The following is a 20,724-nucleotide window of genomic DNA, read 5'->3' as shown; positions in this document are numbered from 1 at the left end:
GGGAAAAAAAGCTATTTAATTGTTAATAAATATGACCGTTTCTGGAAAAAGTTGGCTAAAGTAGCGGATCCAAAACATTGAGAAGGGCTGATTTTTCATGTCATGGGTCCATAAGCAGTCTGCAAAAGTTACATGTTTGAACTTTTGTAACTTTATTTTTTCACATAAAAGGATGGGGCTTGGACTGTTGTATTTTGAAGTTGCTCTAATAAACTTCATTAAAACCTCATTTATTTATTTTTTTTTTTTTGCTTCTGGTGATATTTTTGACATCTTTTTCCAGAGATGGTCACAAATAATTCTGGCAAAGTTAAAACAAGGTAAAAAAATAGATCTGCTAAAAAATATATAATGCATTGAGTTTTCTTCTCAGTTTGCAGGATTCTCCTCTGAATCACTGTGTGAAAGAATCTTGGATTCCCAGTGTACTCTTCTCATTACAGCAGGTAATCACTGAATACCTGTTTGCAGCACTCTGCTATCTATTCTGGTATTTCATGCTGATAGAGTCCATGTTTCATGGCCCTGTGTATATCGCTAAACTTTCTTAGGCTGTAACTGCAATTTATTCCATTTAGATGGTGTATTTAGAGGAGAAAAGCCAATAAACCTAAAGGAGATTGCTGATGAAGCATTGCAGAAGTCCAGGGAGAGGTATGCTTTGACTTTCATTTGCTCTTGTATTGCTGTAGATTCATCTTTGAATTGTTCAGTTTTGTCAAATAGCAAATTTTTGATCATTGTAGTTTTACAACCACTTAATGTGCCATCTTTCATGCCATCCTCTACTCATAGGGTCACAAATGTAACCATTTGTCAGTTTTCTGAAATCAGTAAAGTGATTGGCTAAAGAGCTTTATAAGAATTGGTACTGAAGCTAGTTGCAGCCCACCCTCTGAGCCACATGAGGTCACTGCAATTTTTGGCCTGCATATGCTGCAGGATATGGGAAAGGAATAAGGAAAATGTCTTGCTAGTTGTCTGATGAGGAAGGTGTCATAGGATAGAACGGACAGAAAAATGTCACATTTTTCTTCATTTTCATGTAAAATGTGTTATATTAAGTATATATGAAAAAAGAAGGATGCAATCTCTATGCAAATGGCAAAAAGGCAAAACACTAAGGAATAAAATCAAACAAAAGGCGCCTAATCAAAATAGAAAAGGCCCGATATTCAAAGCTATTTAACCAGCACTATGTTTTATGTGTTTAATATAGGAACTAAGGGAAACTCGCTTGATTCGTTCCCACCTACCCCCATCCCCCAAGGCCAGTGGCGCTGCTCTATCCCCCCCCTATGAAAACCGGCATTGCTCCCCCTGAAGGCCCCCCTGTGTGATCCGGCACCCTCCCCCCACACGATCCAGCACCCCACCGCCGCGATCCGGCACCTGCGACTGCGATCCGGCACCACCCCAGACCCACCCGAACAGGCTTCTTACTTCCATCTCGGCCTCGGCACCGGCATGTCCTGTGCGTTGGTGCCGGTGCCCGAAGATTGGCCTCCTCTTCTTTGCTGGGCCTTGAGCATCTGCGCATGCTCAAGGCCTGCGAGTTCATGCTCTCTGTAGATGGACTGTGCATGCGTCTAAGAGCCGTCTAGAGCTGCGACTTTTTTTCTTTTTTTTACCTTTTACTAACCCAGCAAGCCCATGGTTTTAACCCGTGGATTAAAACCATGGGCTCGCAGTGCGGGGAAGGGCAGGAGAGTCGGGGCGGCAGACAGGAAAGATTTGGGGCAGAGCACGAGATTGGGACAGACAGGAGACAGCAGGAGATCGGGGATGAGACAGAGCAGGAGATTAGGGCAGAAAGCAGATCGGGGCAGGCAGGAGATAGGGACTGAGACAGGGCAGCAGATTGGGGCAGAGAAGCAGGGCAGAGAGCAGGGCGGAGAAGGCAAAGCAATCAGAAAGGACCTCAGCGACTTGTCCTCAGCAGTCGCTTCTTGTGTTAATTGGCCAGCCCAGTCGGTTTGCAAGATTTCTGTAGTGAATCGCATCCCTGCCTACTTTGCATGCCATTCCCCTCATTTGCATGCACAGATCAGAATCGGATCGGAGGAGAGGTAAGTGAATCGGGCCGGAGTAAAATCAGGTCGCAAAGGGGTCTCAAACCGATTAGTACACGATCGGTTTGCCTAGTGAATCTAGCCCTTGGTTTGGGTTTCCTTTTTTTCAAAAGAATTGCTCTTGTGAATGTTTTTCTTGTGGGTTTTATTTTTGCTCCTGGACTTTGAAGAACAGTGGAGTAAGTGCTAATAACCGTAAACTGGGTACTATTGGGGTAGTATATGTAATAATCTCACGGCAAGTACAGTGCTATGTTTGGGAAGGAAGGTTACAGCTGAGGGCACAGCACACTCTATCCAGGCTGTCTGATAAAGTAGGCTCGTTACCATTAGAGGTCTGCACGGGAACGGGGATCGCGGGAATCCCGTGGGTCCCGTGGGGTTCCCGTGGAAATCCCCCCTAACCCACGGGACCCCCACAGGGACCCCCCCTCTAGTCAACGGGACTCCCACGGGGATGGAAGGCTTTGGAAGCAGGGTTCATCCATATAATATAATGGACCCATCAGCCTTAGTAAAAGAGGGGGTTTATAAGTTAATTACCTGAACAGACAACAAAAAAAGGGTTCCACCAAAGAGATTCCACAAGGAATACAGCAGCACAAACACAAAAGAAACTGTGGAATTGATGATCCTGTCAGAAGTAATTGCTGCTTTTTATGGGGACGGGCGGGGATGGAGGTAATTCCTTGCGGGGATGGGTGGGGACGGAGAGGATCCTGGCGGGGACGGGTGGGGATGGAGAGGATCCTGGTGAGGATTGGTGGGGATGGAGAGGATACGGGCGGGGATGGGTGGGATTTCTGTCCCCGCGCAACTCTCTAGTTACCAGCCCAGCAAAGGAAGCGCCTGGTTAGCACTGCAGGGAAATAAAAGAAGAAAAGTTTTCTTTAGATGTGGAAGAAAGAAGCTAGAAGAAAGGACAGTGTTCCCCATAGAAGCCAGAAAGGCACAGTAAATGTTTTGGAATTTTTTTTTTCCTTTGAAAAAGCAGTACTGATGAATGGAAATGTTAACTGTTTCTTCTGGATTACAAAGTTTAATGTTTTAGTTTGGAATGGCTAGTGCATGTGGCTACCTGACATGAACATGAAAATGCACTATGAAGCCTGAATAAAGTAAAGCGTGGTTTTTGCAGAAGAATAATTGTTTTGTTGTTTTTCTTTACCTCTGAACAAGAGAGCATCAAGACTGTTATAGGGCTGAGCACAGGACCCCAAGAGACTATAACACTCCTCCCTCCGAATCCGCGGATTCGGATATTCGCGGTTTTAAACATAAAAACCCATTAATTTTTCGGGCTATTTTAAGCCCTGTAAGCCCCCCCTTAAGCCTTATCTGGTGGTCTAGCGGGTTTTCAGGGCAGGAGAATCTTCCCATGCTCTTGCCCCGTGCAGATCGCTCACAGGAAATGGCTCGGGAGACTACGGGAGCTCAAGGCAGCCATTTCCTATGAGCGATCTGCACAGGGCAAGAGCACGGGAAGATTCTCCTGCCCTGAAAACCCACTAGACCACCAGGTAAGGCTTACAGGGGGGGGGGGCTTACAGGGCTTAAAATAGCCGGGGGTTAGGGGCAGAACAGGCCCGAATATTATTCGCAGCTTTTTAATATTCGCGGGCCGGCTCTGCCCCTATCCCCCGTGGATATGGAGGGAGAAGTGTACAACAGTGGGCGTGGAAGATACTGTATATTCTTGTGCTCAGGTCACATCCTTTTCCTTTTCCATGGTAGGATACCCTGGTCAGGCTCCCGTGTGACCCGCTAGGCATCCCTGTCACAAGTACGACATGCGTCTAGTAGCGCTACAAAAGTAATATTTATTTTATTTATTGAAAAATTTATATACTGCCTAAAAAGCCTGATGCAATGATGCATTCTGAATCCAGCCTCTAGGTGCCGCCATTACATGATAACAGACTTCCTTCCCTTCCAGGGTTGGGAATAGTGCCTCCATGACATCTCCAGCCTGTTGACCCTGGATGCAGAAAACCTAAGTCAAGGGGAATTAGCTTAGTTTTCTCTGCATGGCAGTGAATGAGTTCTCACTAACCCATGAAGCTGGCTCTAATCCTTTGGGTATTTACAACAAATAGATTTTTTTTTTCTGATGAAGGGACCATCTGTGAACATAGCAAAATTGATGCTGAGCTTAAGCATAGCACTGTTATGAAAGAGTTACATAGTGACCTTCTCAGTTAGAGATAACCTAAGACTGTTGCAGTTGTCATGTGACATACTACTTTGCTGTGAAAAATCTTTTTTGAAGAATGCTTAATTAGTATTATTGAAAATGCAGTGATCTAGTCATTTCAGCATTTTGGTTGGTAAATATATTTTGGGAAAATACATATTAAATCCTATTCTATGAATGCATTTTTTTTTCCAAGCCTCCATCTTATCCATATCGCTGATAAACTGGGGAAGCTAGAATTGAAATTGTCAAAATAGCTTCCATTTTCCTAAAGCCATGCAGAAGTTTGTAAACTCATCTTTGGTTAAATCAGCCATGTGAACTTCAATGATACCAGATAAATGGAAGTTAAACAAGTGTAAAATAACCAGCTGAATTAGCATTTTGTCAACACAAACTGAAAATGTTAAATGTACACTCTATTCAGACCTTATTATTCCTCTCAGATGACACAAAATAACAACAAAAACAAAAAAGCCTCTTGGTGTCATTCTGATTTATTAAAAATGCCCCTTGGTGTTATTCTGATTTATTAAAAATGAAGACAGATGTTGCTGTATTGAAAGGCATCGGCTGTTTTCAGTTGATCTTGCTGTGAAGATCCATTGATGACTTCAGATTACATAATGCGAAGAGATGATTGTGAAAGCTAAGTGTCCTTGTTATTTTGCTTTGATTGTGAAAAGAAATAATGATTCCAGAGTGCTTAAAATAATTAAGCTAAATCTGAACTGAAACTAGAGTGGAAGTTTGTGTAAGCAAGTGTCCAAATAGCATATGAATATAGTCTTAATTTTTCTCTTATGGTCCTGTTTAGGGGACAGTTTGCTGTGAAGAATTGCATTGTAGTAAAGCATGTTGGTGGCGATGATAACAACAATCAAAAGAAAACAAAGCTCCAGGTACTGAGATTTTTTTTTTTTTTGGGGGGGGGGCGGTGGAAATTGTGACATTGCAATTTCCTCCTATTCCATGAACTTTGTATCAACACAAGTCAATATTCATCTGCTGTGGTCAGTGTTTTTAAAATGACAGCTACGGCAGTCAAAATAAAATCTGGATATTCAGTACCACTATCTGGATAATTAGCCAATTCTGAATATCCAGATAAGGCAGTCAGCAGTGGCAGTATTCAGTCTAATATCTGTTCACAGTTATCTGAATAAGTTATCTAGATAGCAGACTAAATATTGCCACCATCTGGATAAGTTTTGGTATCATCCTAGCTTCACACATGCTCTGCCTTGGCACTGCCCATCTAATGCAGAGGTAGTCTGTTTGGATATACAGAGCCACTATCTGGAGAGCGCCTCTGAATATCACATTCAGTAGCACTTATCTGGATAGCTGGTGATGATTTCTGGATAAGTGCTTTGAATATTGACCCTACAAATTGTTCCTATATATATTTTATGTCCTTGTCAATTCACTTGGCCCTGCCATTGCAGTAACTACCCTTGAACAGGCTTCTTCAGGGACTCTGCAAGCATGGACTCTAAATCTGGCCATTAGGTGTCACTGTTGCAAAATAACTAGATCCTCCTTCCCCTAGGGCGGGGGTCGGCAACCTGTGGCTCCAGAGCCGCATGCGGCTCTTTTCCACCTTTGCTGCGGCTCCGGTAGTGTGTCACGCAGGCATGCAGCTTAAGTCCGGCGTCGCGGCGGGAAATAGCCATGCTGAGCAGTGAGCTCAGCACATACACAGATGAAAGCCTTGCTTGCTGATTGGTCCGGCGGCCCCGCCCCGCCGGACCAATCAGCAAGCAAGGCTTTCATCTGTGTAGTGCTGAGCTCACTGCTCAGCATGGCTATTTCCCCCGCGACGCTGGACTTGTAAGGTGCACGCCTGAAAAAGAAATCATCCTGGCCGGGGTCGGTGTCATGCTCCGGAGATCTACAGCCTTCCTATCTCCCTCTCCCTTCTACCTGCTTCCGGCCACATCCCCTGCTCCGCGGCTCTCTTCGGCAACTCAGCAGCAGCGATCGACACAAGCTTCTGACGTCGGGGCCTACCCTCTGCGAGTCCCGCTTGTTTCAACTTCCTTTTTCCACAAAGGCGGGACTCGTAGAGGGAAGGCCTCGATGTCGGCAGCTTGTCTTGATCACTGCTGCTGACGAGTTGCTGAAGAGAGCCGCGGAGCAGGGGGGTGTTGCCAGGTGCAGGTAGAAGGGAGAGGGCCAGATGCAGGACTCGTGGGTGAGGGAGGAGAAGAGAGAGAGAAAGAGAGAAGGGAGGGAAACAAAAGGAAATCTTTCATACTGGGCTGGGCCGGAGTGGAGGGAGGGTGGAAAGATTCTGGCTATAGGGTGCATTAACAAAGGAAAAGGGGGGAAAGCTGAAAATGGAGATAGTGACACAAAGAAGAGAAAGAGTAAGCTGGACCTACTGAATAAGGATAGAGATACAGAAGGGACATGAAGAGGAGGTGAAATAGAGACATAGAAGTAATGCTGAAAAAGTTTTGGGGGGGAGATAAAGACATTGAAAGGGCAAATGGTGAACATGGGGTAAAGACAAGGACAGAGACAAATGAAGATTCTGAAAAAGTGGTGAGATAGGGATATAGGTGAGATGGACACAAAGAAGGGTGATGCTGGAAAATAGGTGGAATGGTAATTCTGACAGACACAGAAGGGAAATGCTGGATCAAGGAGAGATGGGGCTCAGGCTGGATGGAATGAGGAGAAATGCCTTGTTGGCCCGGAACTTCCTCTCCTACGTCAGAATTGATGTCAGGGAGCGGAATGCTGGTCAGCGCAACACTTCTGCAGGGAAAGCTTGGGACGGCGGTGGCTTGGGGGCTGTTCCCCGATTGCGGTGGCAGCAAACCGAGTGGCTTGGGGGACGGCACGGAGACAGAAAGAAGGGGGAACAGGGAGACAGAAAGAAAAAGTTGAGGGAGAGAATGAGGTCTGGAGGAGAGGAAACATACAGGAGGCTGAAAGAAAGGAAGAAAGATTGGATGCACAGTCAGAAGAAGAAAGTGCAACCAGAGACTCATGAAATCACCAAATAGCAAAGGTAGGAAAAATGATTTTATTTTCAATTTAGTGATCCTGTATATAGCATTAAGATAAGAAACATTATATGCAGTGTTAGATTTGTTTTATAATGGTTTTGCGGCTCCAAGTTTTTTTTTCTTTTCGAAAACGGGTCCAAGTGGCTCTTTATGTCTTAAAGGTTGCAGACCCCTGCCCTAGGGACTCAAATCTGCCTCCCTAAAATGTCCAGTCTAGGGATTGGAAGATTATGTGGGAGTTTGGAAATAGTAGGCTAGAGGGGCCAAATTATTCTGAAAAAGCTGATCTCCTAAATTTGGAATTCTAAGTTAAGTACATAAATTTGTCTCTATTTTCACCCAGATTTAGCATTTTAAGATTTCGCTTAAAACTCATCTAAATTTAAGAACCTATAAGATTGTTTAAGGAATATGTTCTGAAAAAGTTGTAATTTTACTTAATGTTTTTATTGTATTGAATATTGTCTTATCTTTTTATGTTAACTGCTTGAACTTCTTTTGAGGTATTTGCAGTATACAAATAAAAATTGTACTGTATTGTATTAAGCTTCTAAATATAGGTTTGCCATTCATTTGCTTTTAAGTGCCTAGTGGTGGGAATTAGTGCTAAGCCCTTAAATTTTTTGCCCCATCCTAAATCCACCCCTATCACCACCCACTTTTTAGAACCCTAAATTTAGGAGCCTAGTGAAGCTAGTAGCATCAATTTAGGCATTCAGCTCTGGTAAATTTTCAGGGAGGTCAATCTAGGATCTTAACAGTAATTCTCAAAGTTAGGGCCTAAACACTTGAATAATGGCCTTTAAATGTTTTAAAACTAAAGTTCAATATATATTTTTTGATCTGCAAATGTAATCCTTCACGCAGATGGAAAAGAAATGAGTTTCCCATATTTGTATAGCTGTGAGTTAAACAGCTTGCAGGCTTCCTGGAAGTAAAGAACAGAAAATTGCTAGTGCATGTTTGTTCCAGGACTTCAGACAGTGTGTGATTCAACAGTGAGACATCCCATTTTGCACTAAGGGATGGTGACTCAATAACTACAATTAACAAGTGACATGGTGTGGTGGATGTATTAGTCCACTTTTCAAGGTAATATATAGAAATAAAATGAAAAGATAAAGGAAATAAGGTGATATCTTTTTTTTCTCCCGCCTTTGAGGATTTCTCAACTGCACAGAGGTTCTTCTAGGATTGTTTTTAGCCTTTGATACACGAGTTTTCATATCAGGACCTTCAGGGACCCCTGAGGAAGACAGTTTTGTCGAAACACGGACCATATTGGGTCCATACTCCCCAATGCTTTGGGTCCTAGGTCAGGGGTGTCCAATGTCGGTCCTCGAGGGCCGCAATCCAGTTGGGTTTTCAGGATTTCCCCAATGAATATGCATTGAAAGCAGTGCATGCAAATAGATCTCATGCATATTCATTGGGGAAATCCTGAAAACCCGACTGGATTGCGGCCCTCGAGGACCGACATTGGACACCCCTATCCTAGGTATTTCTTCATGTGGATTATTGGACTGTGCTTTTAATAAAGCCTGCATCTTGAACATCATTTTCTCCACAGTGTTTTTGTTCTTGTCAGAGAGTCAGTGGAGTACCAAGGGTCAACCTTTTGTTTGTGTTCAACAGTGAGACATCCCATTTTGCACTAAGGGATGGTGACTCAGTAACAACAATTAACAAGTGAAATGGTGTACTGGCCGTATTAGTCCACTTTTCAAAGTAATATATAGAAATAAAATGAAAAGATAAAGGAAATAAGGTGATACCTTTATTATTGGACTAACTCAGGGGTAGGGAACTCCGCTCCTCGAGAGCCGTATTCCAGTCGGGTTTTCAGGATTTCCCCAATGAATATGCATGAGATCTATTTGCATGCACTGCTTTCAATGCATATTCATTGGGGAAATCCTGAAAACCAGACTGGAATATGGCTCTCGAGGGCTGGAGTTCCCTACCCCTGGACTAACTTAATGCATTAGCTCCCCCCCCCCCTTTTTATTAAACTACAGTAGAGGTTTCTACTGTGGCCCGGAGTGTTAAATGCTCTGATGCTCATAGAGCTTCAGTGCAGCATCGGAGCATTTAGCGTTCCGGGCCGCACTAGGAACCTCTACTGCGTCTTAGTAAAAGGGCGGGGGTATGATTATTTTTTTTAAGGTAACCCCTTCTTCAGTTCAAGAATAAACAAATGCTGACCAATATCAGTAAATGTAAGGGAAACATGAAAGCATTCTAGTGACAGCTTCACAGGAAGAGAAAGGAGCGGTGGGCAGGAGACAAGCAAGGTGACAAAGCAGTTTAAAGAGGCACACAGGGGGGCAGAGAGGAGGAGAGGCACCAGGGCCCTCTGATCTAACAATCAAAACCTACTTTCCATACCATCAATCCGTGAACTGTTTTACGATACCACTCGCAAATCCATTTTTTTCAGTCATCGCCCCCACTCTGTGGAATGCCCTTCCATTAGATCTTCCATTAGAGAACTCTCTTGAAAAATTTAAAGCTAAACTTAAAACTTTTTCTCTTTAAAAACGTCTATACTCTTTAGTACCAGCTCTCGCTTCTCAAACCCTCAATTCTCGTGAAGCCTTGAAACACCAAAACACTTCTCTTGAAGCGATCCCCACCCTAATGTAATACCATTCTCCATTTACCTCCCTTTTTTATTAATTTTACTTCGATTTATTTAAAAACTTCCCCTCCCCTACTTCCCTTTTGTTCCATATACATCAATGTGAACTCGTCTAGTATTTTTAATATTTGATAAGATATTGCTTTCATTCACCTTTTTTTTTCTTTTTTAATCTCATTATATTGTACACCGTTTAGACCCTTGTTTTGATAGAAGGTATATCAAAAATAAAGAAACTTGAAACTTGATCTGCTCCCCGCCCCCCTTACTATGTCCAGAGCAGGATTAATTCATCGAGGGCCCCTAGGCACACAAGTACACTGGGCCCCCTGCCCCACCCCACCCCACCATGCACCCAGGCGGAAACAGGAAGCTGCGTCAGAGGGAATCTTTGGGCAAGCAGCACCGCTTGCACAATTACAGTTCCCGTTGCCTTTCTTACCCGCGTTGCTTGCTTGTCTTACTTTCCGTCGATGGGGGGGGGGGGGCCCTCGTTGCCGATCGGGGTGGGGCCTGTGTTGCCGATCGATACTGGAGGGGCCCATCACTGTTTGGAAAAAACAATGTTGATGCCCTCCTTCATCGGGCCCCCCTGACCATTTCGGGCCCTAGGCACGTGCCTACTTGGCCTATTGGTTAATCCTGCCCTGATCACTATAGGTAACTGCTTTTGATTTGATTTATTCACTTGTTATACCATTATGTTCAACAAGGTGTTAAAACAGTTTAAAGTAATCAAACCAAAAACAATCTATAAACAATAAGCCAAAACAGCAACTCATTTACTCCCCACCCCTTTTATAAAACTGTAGCGCGGTTTTTAGCGTTGGCTGCGGCAGTAACAGCTCCGACGCTCATAGGAATTCTATGAGCATTGGAGCTGTTACTGCCGCAGCCAGCGTGAGAATCCACACTACATTTTTAAAAAAAGGGGGGGCAGGGTTTAAAAAATATTGTCCTCCTGTGGAATCAGTTGCCACGTTACAGTACTGGTTAGGTTTTATGAAATCAAATCAACAGTCATTTTTTTTAAACCTTCCTCTAAAAGTAGAAACTTGCTAGATTTCTCTTAATTCTTGGGTCATATAATTCCGCATGGATGCACTATATAACAAAATGTACTATATCTTGTTGACAGAAAACAAAACTAAATTAAATTAGGAGTTTTTCTTTGTTAACCTTAATTTCCATGGGATACATAGATGAAAGTGTGTGGGACAATCGCGCAATGACAAAGGAGCTCAGACCAATGCACGCAGGACATCAGCGCACCGGATTAAAAGTTAAATTTAAAGTGCTCTGAGGGGGTGGTGGAACCCCTTCAGTTTACTTTAAAGTGTTGGTGCTGTCATTGGGGAGTTCGGGGGGGAACCCCCATTACAGAGGAAAGTGTAATTTAATTACAGTTTCCTCTCTAAGTGTGTGTGTGTGGGGGGGTGTTTCCCCCACTCCCCAATGGCAGCGCCAACACTTCTAAGTAAAGTGGAGGGGATTCTCCCCCACACCCCGCCTTGGATAGCTTTAAATTTAACTTTTAATCTGGTGCGCTGACATCCTGCGCACATTGGTCTGAGCGCCTTTGTCAGCGCGCAATTGTCTGGCGTGCTTTAGTCCCGTCACCTTTCCATGGTCCCATTTTGTGTGGCTGGCCAGGTTTAGCTTATATGCAGTATTTGCCATAATGCTGCGTAAATTATACAGAATGGTAGATTCACCTGAGGCGTAATGCAGTACATGAGAAATGTTGTAGGCATATTTTAAAGTGTACCGTCATGCAATTGTTAAGCCTTTCCTACACTCAAGCCCTTGGACCTTAGCATTTCCTTGAAATATCTGAAAGTATATGGCAATAAACTAAGTCAAAAAGACAGGTGTGATATTGTTATCTACGTCATATTTTAGACTGGCAAGCAGAATTAAAGTGTACCGTCATGCAATTGTTAAGCTTTTCCTATACTCAAGCCCTTGGACCTTAGCATTTCCTTGAAATATCTGAAAGTATATGGCAATAAACTAAGTCAAAGACAGGTGTGATATTGTTATCTACGTCATATTTTAGACTGGCAAGCAGAATTGTGTGAGCTCATGTTATTTGCTCCTTTGTAGAGGCTGACTGAATTTGGTTTTCAGTTTTGTTACAATACAAATCTAAAATTCTTTACCTGCTCAGTTTCAGTTTCAGCTGAAAGGATATTTTAATTTTTGTCTACGTTTTCTGTTTCAGAAGAAAATGACTATGTATTTTTGGTGGAAGCTGAAAATTTGTTTTGTCCATTTGTCTCTTTCCTCCTTTCTCCCTAAACAGGGGTTGCCCCTCTTGGCCTAAAGGTGTGGCCGAATGGTGTACATCCGAGGGTATTGAGGGAATTTAGGGAAGTTCTGGCGGCTCCGCTAGATGACCTTTTCAATTCTTCTCTAGAATTGGGAGTCTTACTGGAGGACTGGAGAAGGGTGGATGTGGTCCCTCTCCACAAAAGTGGAAGTAAGAAAGAAGTAGGGAACTACAGGCTCATAAGTCTGACTTCTGTAGTAAGTAAATTAATGGAAACTCTTTTTAAGAAAGAGAATAGTGAAGTTTCAGGAATCCAGTGGATTACAGGCAACCTCAATTCACTAGAGGTAGGTCTTGTCAGACAAATTAGATCAATTTCTTTGACTGGGTGACCAGAAAATTTTATAGAGGGAGTGTGCTAGATGTGATGTATTTGCATTTTAGCAAAACCTTTGACAGTGTTCCACACAGGTGTCTAATAAATAAACTGGATGCCCTCGGGATGGGCCTCAAAGTGATGGACTGGGTCAGGAACTGGTTGAATGGAAGGCGATCGAGGATAGTGGACAGTGGAGATCGCTGCGAGGCAAGGGATGTTACCAGTGTACTAGGTGAGACATTCTAGACAGTTGGGTTATTTCCCTTTAGTCACATGGTTGCAGAAGAAATCCACTCTGGATTTTTCACTCTGCCTCTAAAGTACTTCACTGATCAGTTTAGCGCCCTCTACAGTTTTTTTTCCTTCTGCACACATGGATGCAGTTGTGTGTTCTGCTCTCCCCATTTTATTGTTTTAATTTGATGTAATTTCGTCCCCCTTTTGGATAATTTAGTGCTTGGAGTGATTTTAAAGCTCTTTCTACTTGAGAATTCTGATTTTGGCCTGTAGATGACAGGCCGATCTCTCTGGGTACCCTGGTAAGCTCTTTTCCAGTAGATAGGTGAGATATTATAGGCTCCCGCTGGTATTTACTGTGCCTTTCCAAGCTGTTTCTTGGATATCTGTCAACCCTTGTAAGCTGAAAGGAATTTGGATATATGTTTCATTTTTGGGGGAGTGGTTTCTCAGCTTCTTTGAAGCCAGTGTTGGCATTTCTCTTTACTGCTGATTGCATTCTTGAGCAGAACAGTTGGTTTGAGCCTGTTGCTACTTCACGTATATTTGGTGCTCCTCAGTGCTTGGGTACTAACTTTAGAGGGCACTAAACTTATCAGTAAAGTACTATAGAGGCAAAGTGAAAAATACAGAGTGGATTCCTTCTGCAATCATTCGACTAAAGGGAAATAACCTATTGTCTAGAATGTCTCATCTATCAACTGGAAAAGAGCTTACCAGGGTAAGTACATAATCTCTTAAGTGATGTGCCTCAAGGTTCGGTTCTTGGGCCTGTTCTTTTTAACATTTTTGTAAGTGATCAAGTTTATTAAAAATTTTGTTGTACATGCAATAATAATAATAATAATTTTATTTTTCTATACCGCCATAGTCAAACTGACTTCTAGGCGGTTCACATAGAAAGAAGGCTGGACAATCAGCGAATTGCAAAATGCAAGAAGAAGGATGTTACATAGTAAATTGGAGAAGCATGAATATATGAGAGAAGAAAGATGATACATAATACATTGGGGTAGAAAGGGGGAAGAATACCTGAGAGAGGTCATCTGATTAAGCGAGGAGTTTGTCAAATAGAGCGGTTTTAATTGATTTTCAGAATGTGTTGTAGGTCTGTCTGGCTTTATTTATGTGGTTTCCCAGCCAGGATTGCTGTCTGTTTGCTTGGAACATGAAGGTTCTGTCTAGGAAGGATTTGTATTTGTTGCCTGTGATCTTTGGGTATGCAAAGATGTTTTTGTTTCTGGTTGTTCGTGTGGGGTTGTGTAGAGTGAAGTGAGTTTGCAGGTAGGAAGGTGCAAGGCCCCAGACTTGTTTGTAGCAGATACAGGCGAATTTGAACAGTATTCGCGCCTCCACAGGCAGCCAGTGTAATTTCTTAAAAAATAGGAAACAAAAATAAAACAATACAAATAAACATATTGTATATACATAAAAATAATTACAGATACGAAAGGAGAGGGGGATGAACTACAATCTTTAAAGAAAATAAAGAAACATTTAGGGAAAATACATCTGGAGGGTAACAAAATGTAATTATGAAAGCATTGATAATCATAGAAGAAAGGATAAAAAAAGATTGCAACCTATAAGGTCTGATTAAAATTAGGTAGTGATATTACTGAAATGATGTTTGATAAGATTTGGCTCAATGCAGATGATACCAAAATTTTCAATAGGGTAGACACTGATGGTGTGAATAAATGAGGAAGGACCTAGTGAAGCTTGAGGTATGGTCTGAAATTTGGCAGCTAAGATTTAATACTAAGAAATGCAAAGTTATGCATTTGGGCTGCAAAAACCTGAGAGAGCGGAACAGTTAGGGGGTGAAGAACTTTTGTACACGAAAGAGGAGCAGGACTTAGGTGTGATAGACCTTAAGGTGGCCAAACAGGTTGAAAAGGCAACAATGAAATCTAGAAGGATGCTTGGGTGCATAGGAAGAAGAGTGGCCAGTATAAGATTCTGGTGAGATATCATGTAGCATATTTTGTACAATTCTGAAGATTGCACTTGCAAAAAGATATATATAGGATGGAATCGGTCCAGAGAAAGGCAACTAAGATGGTCGGTGGTCTACGTCAGTGTTTCTCAACTCGGTCCTGGAGTACCCCCTTGCCAATCAGGTATTCAAGATATCCACAATGAATATGCATGAAAGAAATGCAAATAAAGTTTATGCATATTCATTGTGGATATCCTGAAAACCTGACTGACAAGGACCGAGTTGAGAAACACTGGTCTATGTCAGTATTTCTCAACACGCGGTACGCGTACCCTTAGGGGATTATATCCTGCCCAATACAAAGTCATTCATAAACATTTAGTGATTTTAGACCCGTATCTCTTCTAAGCCAAGTATATCATAAAGGCATCTATATAATAAAACCGTAGGCGGCGCATGCGCAGTCTTATCAGCGTGCTTCCATGATCCGTATGTCCGTGGCCGCCAAGACTGCAGCATGCCCCGCGCTTACTACGGCCCCACGCGCAGCTGAGTTCGGCACGGCGGTTTCCCCAGATAGGGGAAGTCGAAAAACTCACTCCCGACGCACAGCTGAGTTCGGCACGGCGATTTCCCCGGTTTCCCCAGATAGGGGAAGCCGAACTGCTCACTCCCGTCTCAGCGGCCTGCACATCGACGATTCAACCCCCTCCCCCCCCCCGGGGCTGCCTAAAGAAACAAAGTTTCACGGTGCTTGACCCGCCAAACAATTCCTGCTGTTGCCGAAATTTGCCCCACCGTTCCTTCCCTTCCTCCATCAGGTCAGTTCAACTCCGCCTATGTTAAAAGGAGCTGCTTTGAAATTGGAGCCCTGCCGCCACTGTAACACGTTCCTCTCTGCCAAGGCAGAGGGGAAAGTGCTACGGCAGTGGCAGGCCTCCGATTTCGACGTGGCTCCTTTTAACATTGGTGGATTCACTGCACCTGATGGAGGGAGGGAAGGAAAGGTGGTTGTGCGGCGCGGGAAGGGGGCGGCAAGGGACTAAGTTGGCCGGTAGTGCTGTTTTTCCATGAAGGAGGAACACGTGAAAAGAAAACAAAATAAAGAAAACGTTGGCCCCCGCCGAAGAAGTGGAATGTGGAGGAGGGGCGCGAGGAGCCGGAGAGCTGTATGTAAGTGTGTGCGCGCGCGTGTGTATAGCCAAGGAGGAAGTGCAGCAGGAGCAAGGAGGTGGGGAGAGTGGATTTCCCCTACTTGGATGTCAGTAAAAGCTTTGGTCCTGTGATCCTCACTCTTTTCCTGGGGCTACTGCTGGACAGAGGGGGAGCAGGACATAAAGGAGAAGAGCTACTGCTGGACAGGGGGAGGAGGGAATGGGAGGGGTGCTGCTGGACAGGGGGAGATAAAAGGAGAAGGGCTACTGCTATATGGGGGGAGCAGGGAAAGGGGGAGAGGTGTTGCTGGACAGGGAGGAGGTAAAAATAAGGGAGAAGGGCTGCTAGCACCCGTTAATGTAACGGGCTAAACAACTAGTAATTATATATAGCACTATTTCATTTTTTGTTAATTCTCATGTCCTTTCTCTTAAACTACCAAAGCCATCAGAAGCGGCACTCTATTGTGTATCAAACACAAAGTACTAGAGAGTATTGTTAGCCGCTAACGCTTCCTCATAGATTATGGTTGGTATTTTATAAAACTGATCTCTTTTAACCAGTAATTTTATAGTTGATTCTTGAAATAATTTAAATTTGAACTTATCTTATAATTCTGGTAAGACATATTGCCAGATTTAAACCAGCAATATAGTTTAGTAAGATCCGCAGTAAACAATTTTTGTAAAGGCCGGTCAGCTTGATTAAAGGACCCCCCCCCAACAATCATTTAACACCAGTATCTGGATACTGGCTATGCTGAAGATCCAAATAGACACTGACAGGTGGCGTTAACTGGTTAGTGGTGATATTTGCTAATTGGATACCTAACTGGATAACTTTTGGACTGCCTTTTTGCTGTCCTATCTGGTTAGTAGTCTGAATATAGCAGTCCTTATAACCAGTGGCATAGCAAGGATGAGAGGTGCTCCTCCCCCACCCTCTTCTCCGTCCCTCTGCTCCTTCCCTACCACCCCTGACACATGTGCATACCCATTCCCTTCCACATATCTCTTTAACTTCCACAGCGCGAGCAGCATCACCAACTTGCTGCCTGCATCAGTGTCGGCTTTCCCTCTGACATCACTTCCTAGACACGTGACCCAGAAATGATGTCAGAGGGTGAGCTGATGCTGATGCACCCACAGACCACCCTAGCACTGTCCAGCTGGTGCCGAGGTTGTCAGAGGAAATATTCAGGGCACTATGAAGTGAATATCGCGGAATATCTCTTGCACTGGCATTTATCTGGTGAGCAGCACCTGCTTAAGTGGAAATGTATTTGAGTATCAGCCCCAATATTTTTTATGGTGACTTACTATGCTTCAAGGGTTTTATGTGAGAGGTCATTTGGTGTTTTTATTGATATGAGTAGCATGTGGCTAGGTCTCCTTCCTTGTGAACAGCTTGAAAGGAATGCATGCATTATAGCTCGCCATTTCTTGTATTACCAGTAAGAAGGATAAAGATAGAAAAGCTGAGCATACATAGGGAGGAAAGAAGCACACAATCTTACATATTTAGAATGGAATTAATTGAATTGATGATTTAACAATAAATAGCAAATCAGTAAGCCAGTTAATCTCCAGTGACAATATCTCACACCAGCAGCACCAGATTAAGACCTGCATGGTCCATCCAGTCTGTCCAGCAGTCTCACACTCATCTAGTAATGATTCATTTTACTTGCTAAGTTTCTCTATAAGTTTCTCCTTCCTTCTCCCCGACGTTGAGCAAGACCTCCGTTTGGATGATATGAATGTAGTATTGTATACAATTCTGGAGACTGCACCTTCAAAAAGATATAAAAAGGATGGTGTCAGTCCAGAGGAAGGCTACTAAAATAGTTCATGGTCTTCGTCATAAAGCATATGGGGACAGACTTAAAGATCTCAATCTGTGTACTTTAGAGGAAAGGCGGGAGAGGGGAGATATGTCAAACCAGTACTGGACATAGCGGGTAAACACCGCATCAGAATCCACTCCTTCTCTGACGACCTACAACTCTATCTTCCCCTAGGCCGTCACCGAGACACACAAATCAAATATCTCCAGTCTTGCTTAACTGAAATAAAGTCTTGGATGAACGTAAACAAATTACATTTAAATGAATCCAAGACAGAACTTCTCTGGATCCACAAAGATTTATGCGTATACCCTCATCCGTCCTTTTCCTGGGCCACAAACACCCTTACACCCAAAGACAACGTCCTCAGCCTAGGAGTAACTTTTGACTCTAATTTATCAATGACAGATCACGTATCCAAACTAGTATCATCCTCCTTCTACTACCTCCGCCAGCTAAAAACCATACGTGCCTACTTCTCAGAATCTGAAATTGCTTTTGTTATATCCCGCGTAGACTATTGTAACGCTCTACTAGTGGGCCTGCCTACCAAAACTCTCTCCCGCCTCCAAAGGGTGCAAAACGCTGCAATCTGCCTTCTGAAAAACCTAGGCATCCGCGACCATGTTACCCCTGCATTAGCTTCCATTCAAAAACGCTGCACCTTCAAGGCCCTGCTCCTCGCTTTCAAAACCTTCCATGAAACGATTCCGTACTACATGAAAACTAAACTACAAATCTACTTCCCAAAACGACCACTGAGGTCCCAAGGAGAAAAACGACTGACCATACCTTCTGGCCGCTCCCTCAAAACTGAAACTGCCCGCAAACGCTCCTACTCACATTTCATACCCAAACTTTGGCACACAATCCCTCCATCTGTCAGATCACTAGATGGACTCTGGAACTTCAGGAAGGCCGTGAAAATCTTCCTCTTTACTAACCCAGCGCCTTAAAGTCATTCACCCTAAAATGCCACCCAATCAACTCACCTTTGTCACTTAATTTCACCAGATGCTACTTAGTACATATGTTTTATTGTCATGTCTATATTGTAATTTATGTAAACTGTCATCTATATTGTAATTTATGTAAAATGTCATCTCTGCTCTGTCTGGATTATTATGGATGTACTTTGTAACCCGTTCTGGGCTTTTTTGGTAGGACGGGCTAAAAATCAAATAAATAAATAAATATGATAGAGATGTTTAAATAAATACGTGGCGTAAATGCGCATGAGTAGAGTCTCTTTCATAAGAACATAAGAATTGGCATCTCTGGATCAGATCCTGGGGCCATCAAGTCCAGTGATCTGCATACGCGGAGGCCCCGCCAGGTGTACCCTAGCTTAGTTTTAGTCCCCATATCACTGTATGCTTCTCAAGGGAGATGTGCATCTAATTTACCCTTATCCGTATCACTCTATGCCACTCTTAAGGAGCATCTAGTTTACCCTTAAATCCTAGAATGGTGGATTCTGCAATTACTTCCTCTGGGAGAGCATTCCAGGTGTCCACCACTCGCTGCGTGAAACAGAACTTCCTGATATTCGTCCTGGACCTGTCCCCCCTCAGCTTCAGTCTATGTCCTCTTGTCTGTGTCACATTGGACATTGTAAATAACTGCTTTCCCTGCTCCATTTAGTTGAATCCTTTCAGTATTTTGAAAGTCTCGATCAGAACCCCTCGCAGTCTCCTCTTCTCAAGGGAGAACAACCCAGTCTCCTAAGTCGTTCCTCGTAGTCCAGGTTCTCCATACCTTTTACTAGCTTCATTGCTCGTCTCTGCACCCTCTCTAGCAGTTTTATATCCTCCTTTAGGTATGGATACCAATGCTGGACACAGTATTCCAGGTGCGGTCTGACCATGGCTCTGTAGAGCGGTATTATAACTTTCTCTGATCTACTCATAATTCCCTTCTTTATCATGCCTAGCATTCTATTTGCTTTGTTCGCCGCTGCCATACATTGCGCCAATGGTTTCAGGGTCCTATCTATCAGTACACCCAGGTCCTTTTCCCGTTTGGTCTTTCCCAGAGTTACACCTGACATACAATACTTGTGATCTTTATTTTTTCTGCCTAAATGCATCACTTTGCATTTTTCCACATTAAAATTCATCTGCCATTTATCTGCCCACTTCTCCAATTGATTCAAGTCGCTCTGGAGTTCCTCGCTGCGATCTGATTGCCCGACATAGCTTTGTGTCGTCTGCAAACTTGATGATTTCATTGGATGTTCCTTCTTCCAGGTCATTTATGAAAATATTAAATAAGATGTGTCCAAGTACCGAGCCCTGGGGTACACCGCTAGTCACTTTTTCCCATTCTGAGAACTTCCCATTTATGCCCACTCTCTGTTTTCTGTTCTCTAGCCATTTGCCTATCCATCAAAGCTCACCCCAGCCCATCTTAACTATTTCAGCCATCAAAGCTCTCCCCAGCCCGTCCTCAACTGAAAAATCTACATACAGGACATATACCATACTAGACTGCCCAGTTCCAACCCTAGTTTCTTCAATATATACCCATTATTTTCTGATTAGAGATCCTCTGTGTTCATCCCACGCTCGTTTGAACTCTGTCACCGTTTTCTTCTCCACCACCTCCCTCGGGAACACATTCCATGGATAAACCACCCTCTCCATAAAGAAGAATTTCCTAACATTACTCATGAATCTACTACCCGTCAACCTCAAATTATGCCCTCTGGTTTACCGTTTTCCTTTCTCCGGAATAGATTTTGTTCTACGTTAATACCTTCCAAGTATTTGAATGTCTGAATCATATCTCCCCTATCCCTTTTTTCCTCTAGGGTATACATATTCAGGGCTTCCAGTCTCTCCTCGTACCTTTTCTGGTGCAAACCTCCTACCATTTTTGTCGCCTTCCTCTAGACCGCTTCAAGTCTTTTTATGTCCCTCACCAGATACGGTCTCCAAAATTGAACACAATACTTTTGAGTTTTA

General features: G+C 43.3%; 1 protein-coding gene across 3 annotated transcripts in view; it reads left to right on the top strand.

The window, feature by feature from the left end:
* The window catches only part of LOC117355460 (acetyl-coenzyme A synthetase, cytoplasmic-like), a 156,046-nt gene that overhangs the window by 42,998 nt on the left and 92,324 nt on the right, over positions 1–20,724 (top strand). For all 3 annotated transcript variants that reach the window (XM_033934055.1, XM_033934054.1, XM_033934053.1), the window contains 3 exons: positions 374–446; positions 579–654; positions 5,084–5,168. In XM_033934055.1, coding sequence (XP_033789946.1) covers positions 374–446; positions 579–654; positions 5,084–5,168 — 234 coding nt within the window. The remainder of the gene's footprint in view (positions 1–373; positions 447–578; positions 655–5,083; positions 5,169–20,724) is intronic.

Source organism: Geotrypetes seraphini, chromosome 2 (genome assembly GCF_902459505.1).
Source record: "Geotrypetes seraphini chromosome 2, aGeoSer1.1, whole genome shotgun sequence".
NCBI lineage: Eukaryota > Metazoa > Chordata > Amphibia > Gymnophiona > Dermophiidae > Geotrypetes > Geotrypetes seraphini.
The sequence above is the reverse complement of the archived record's forward strand: the minus strand, read 5'-3'. Positions and strand labels throughout refer to the sequence as shown.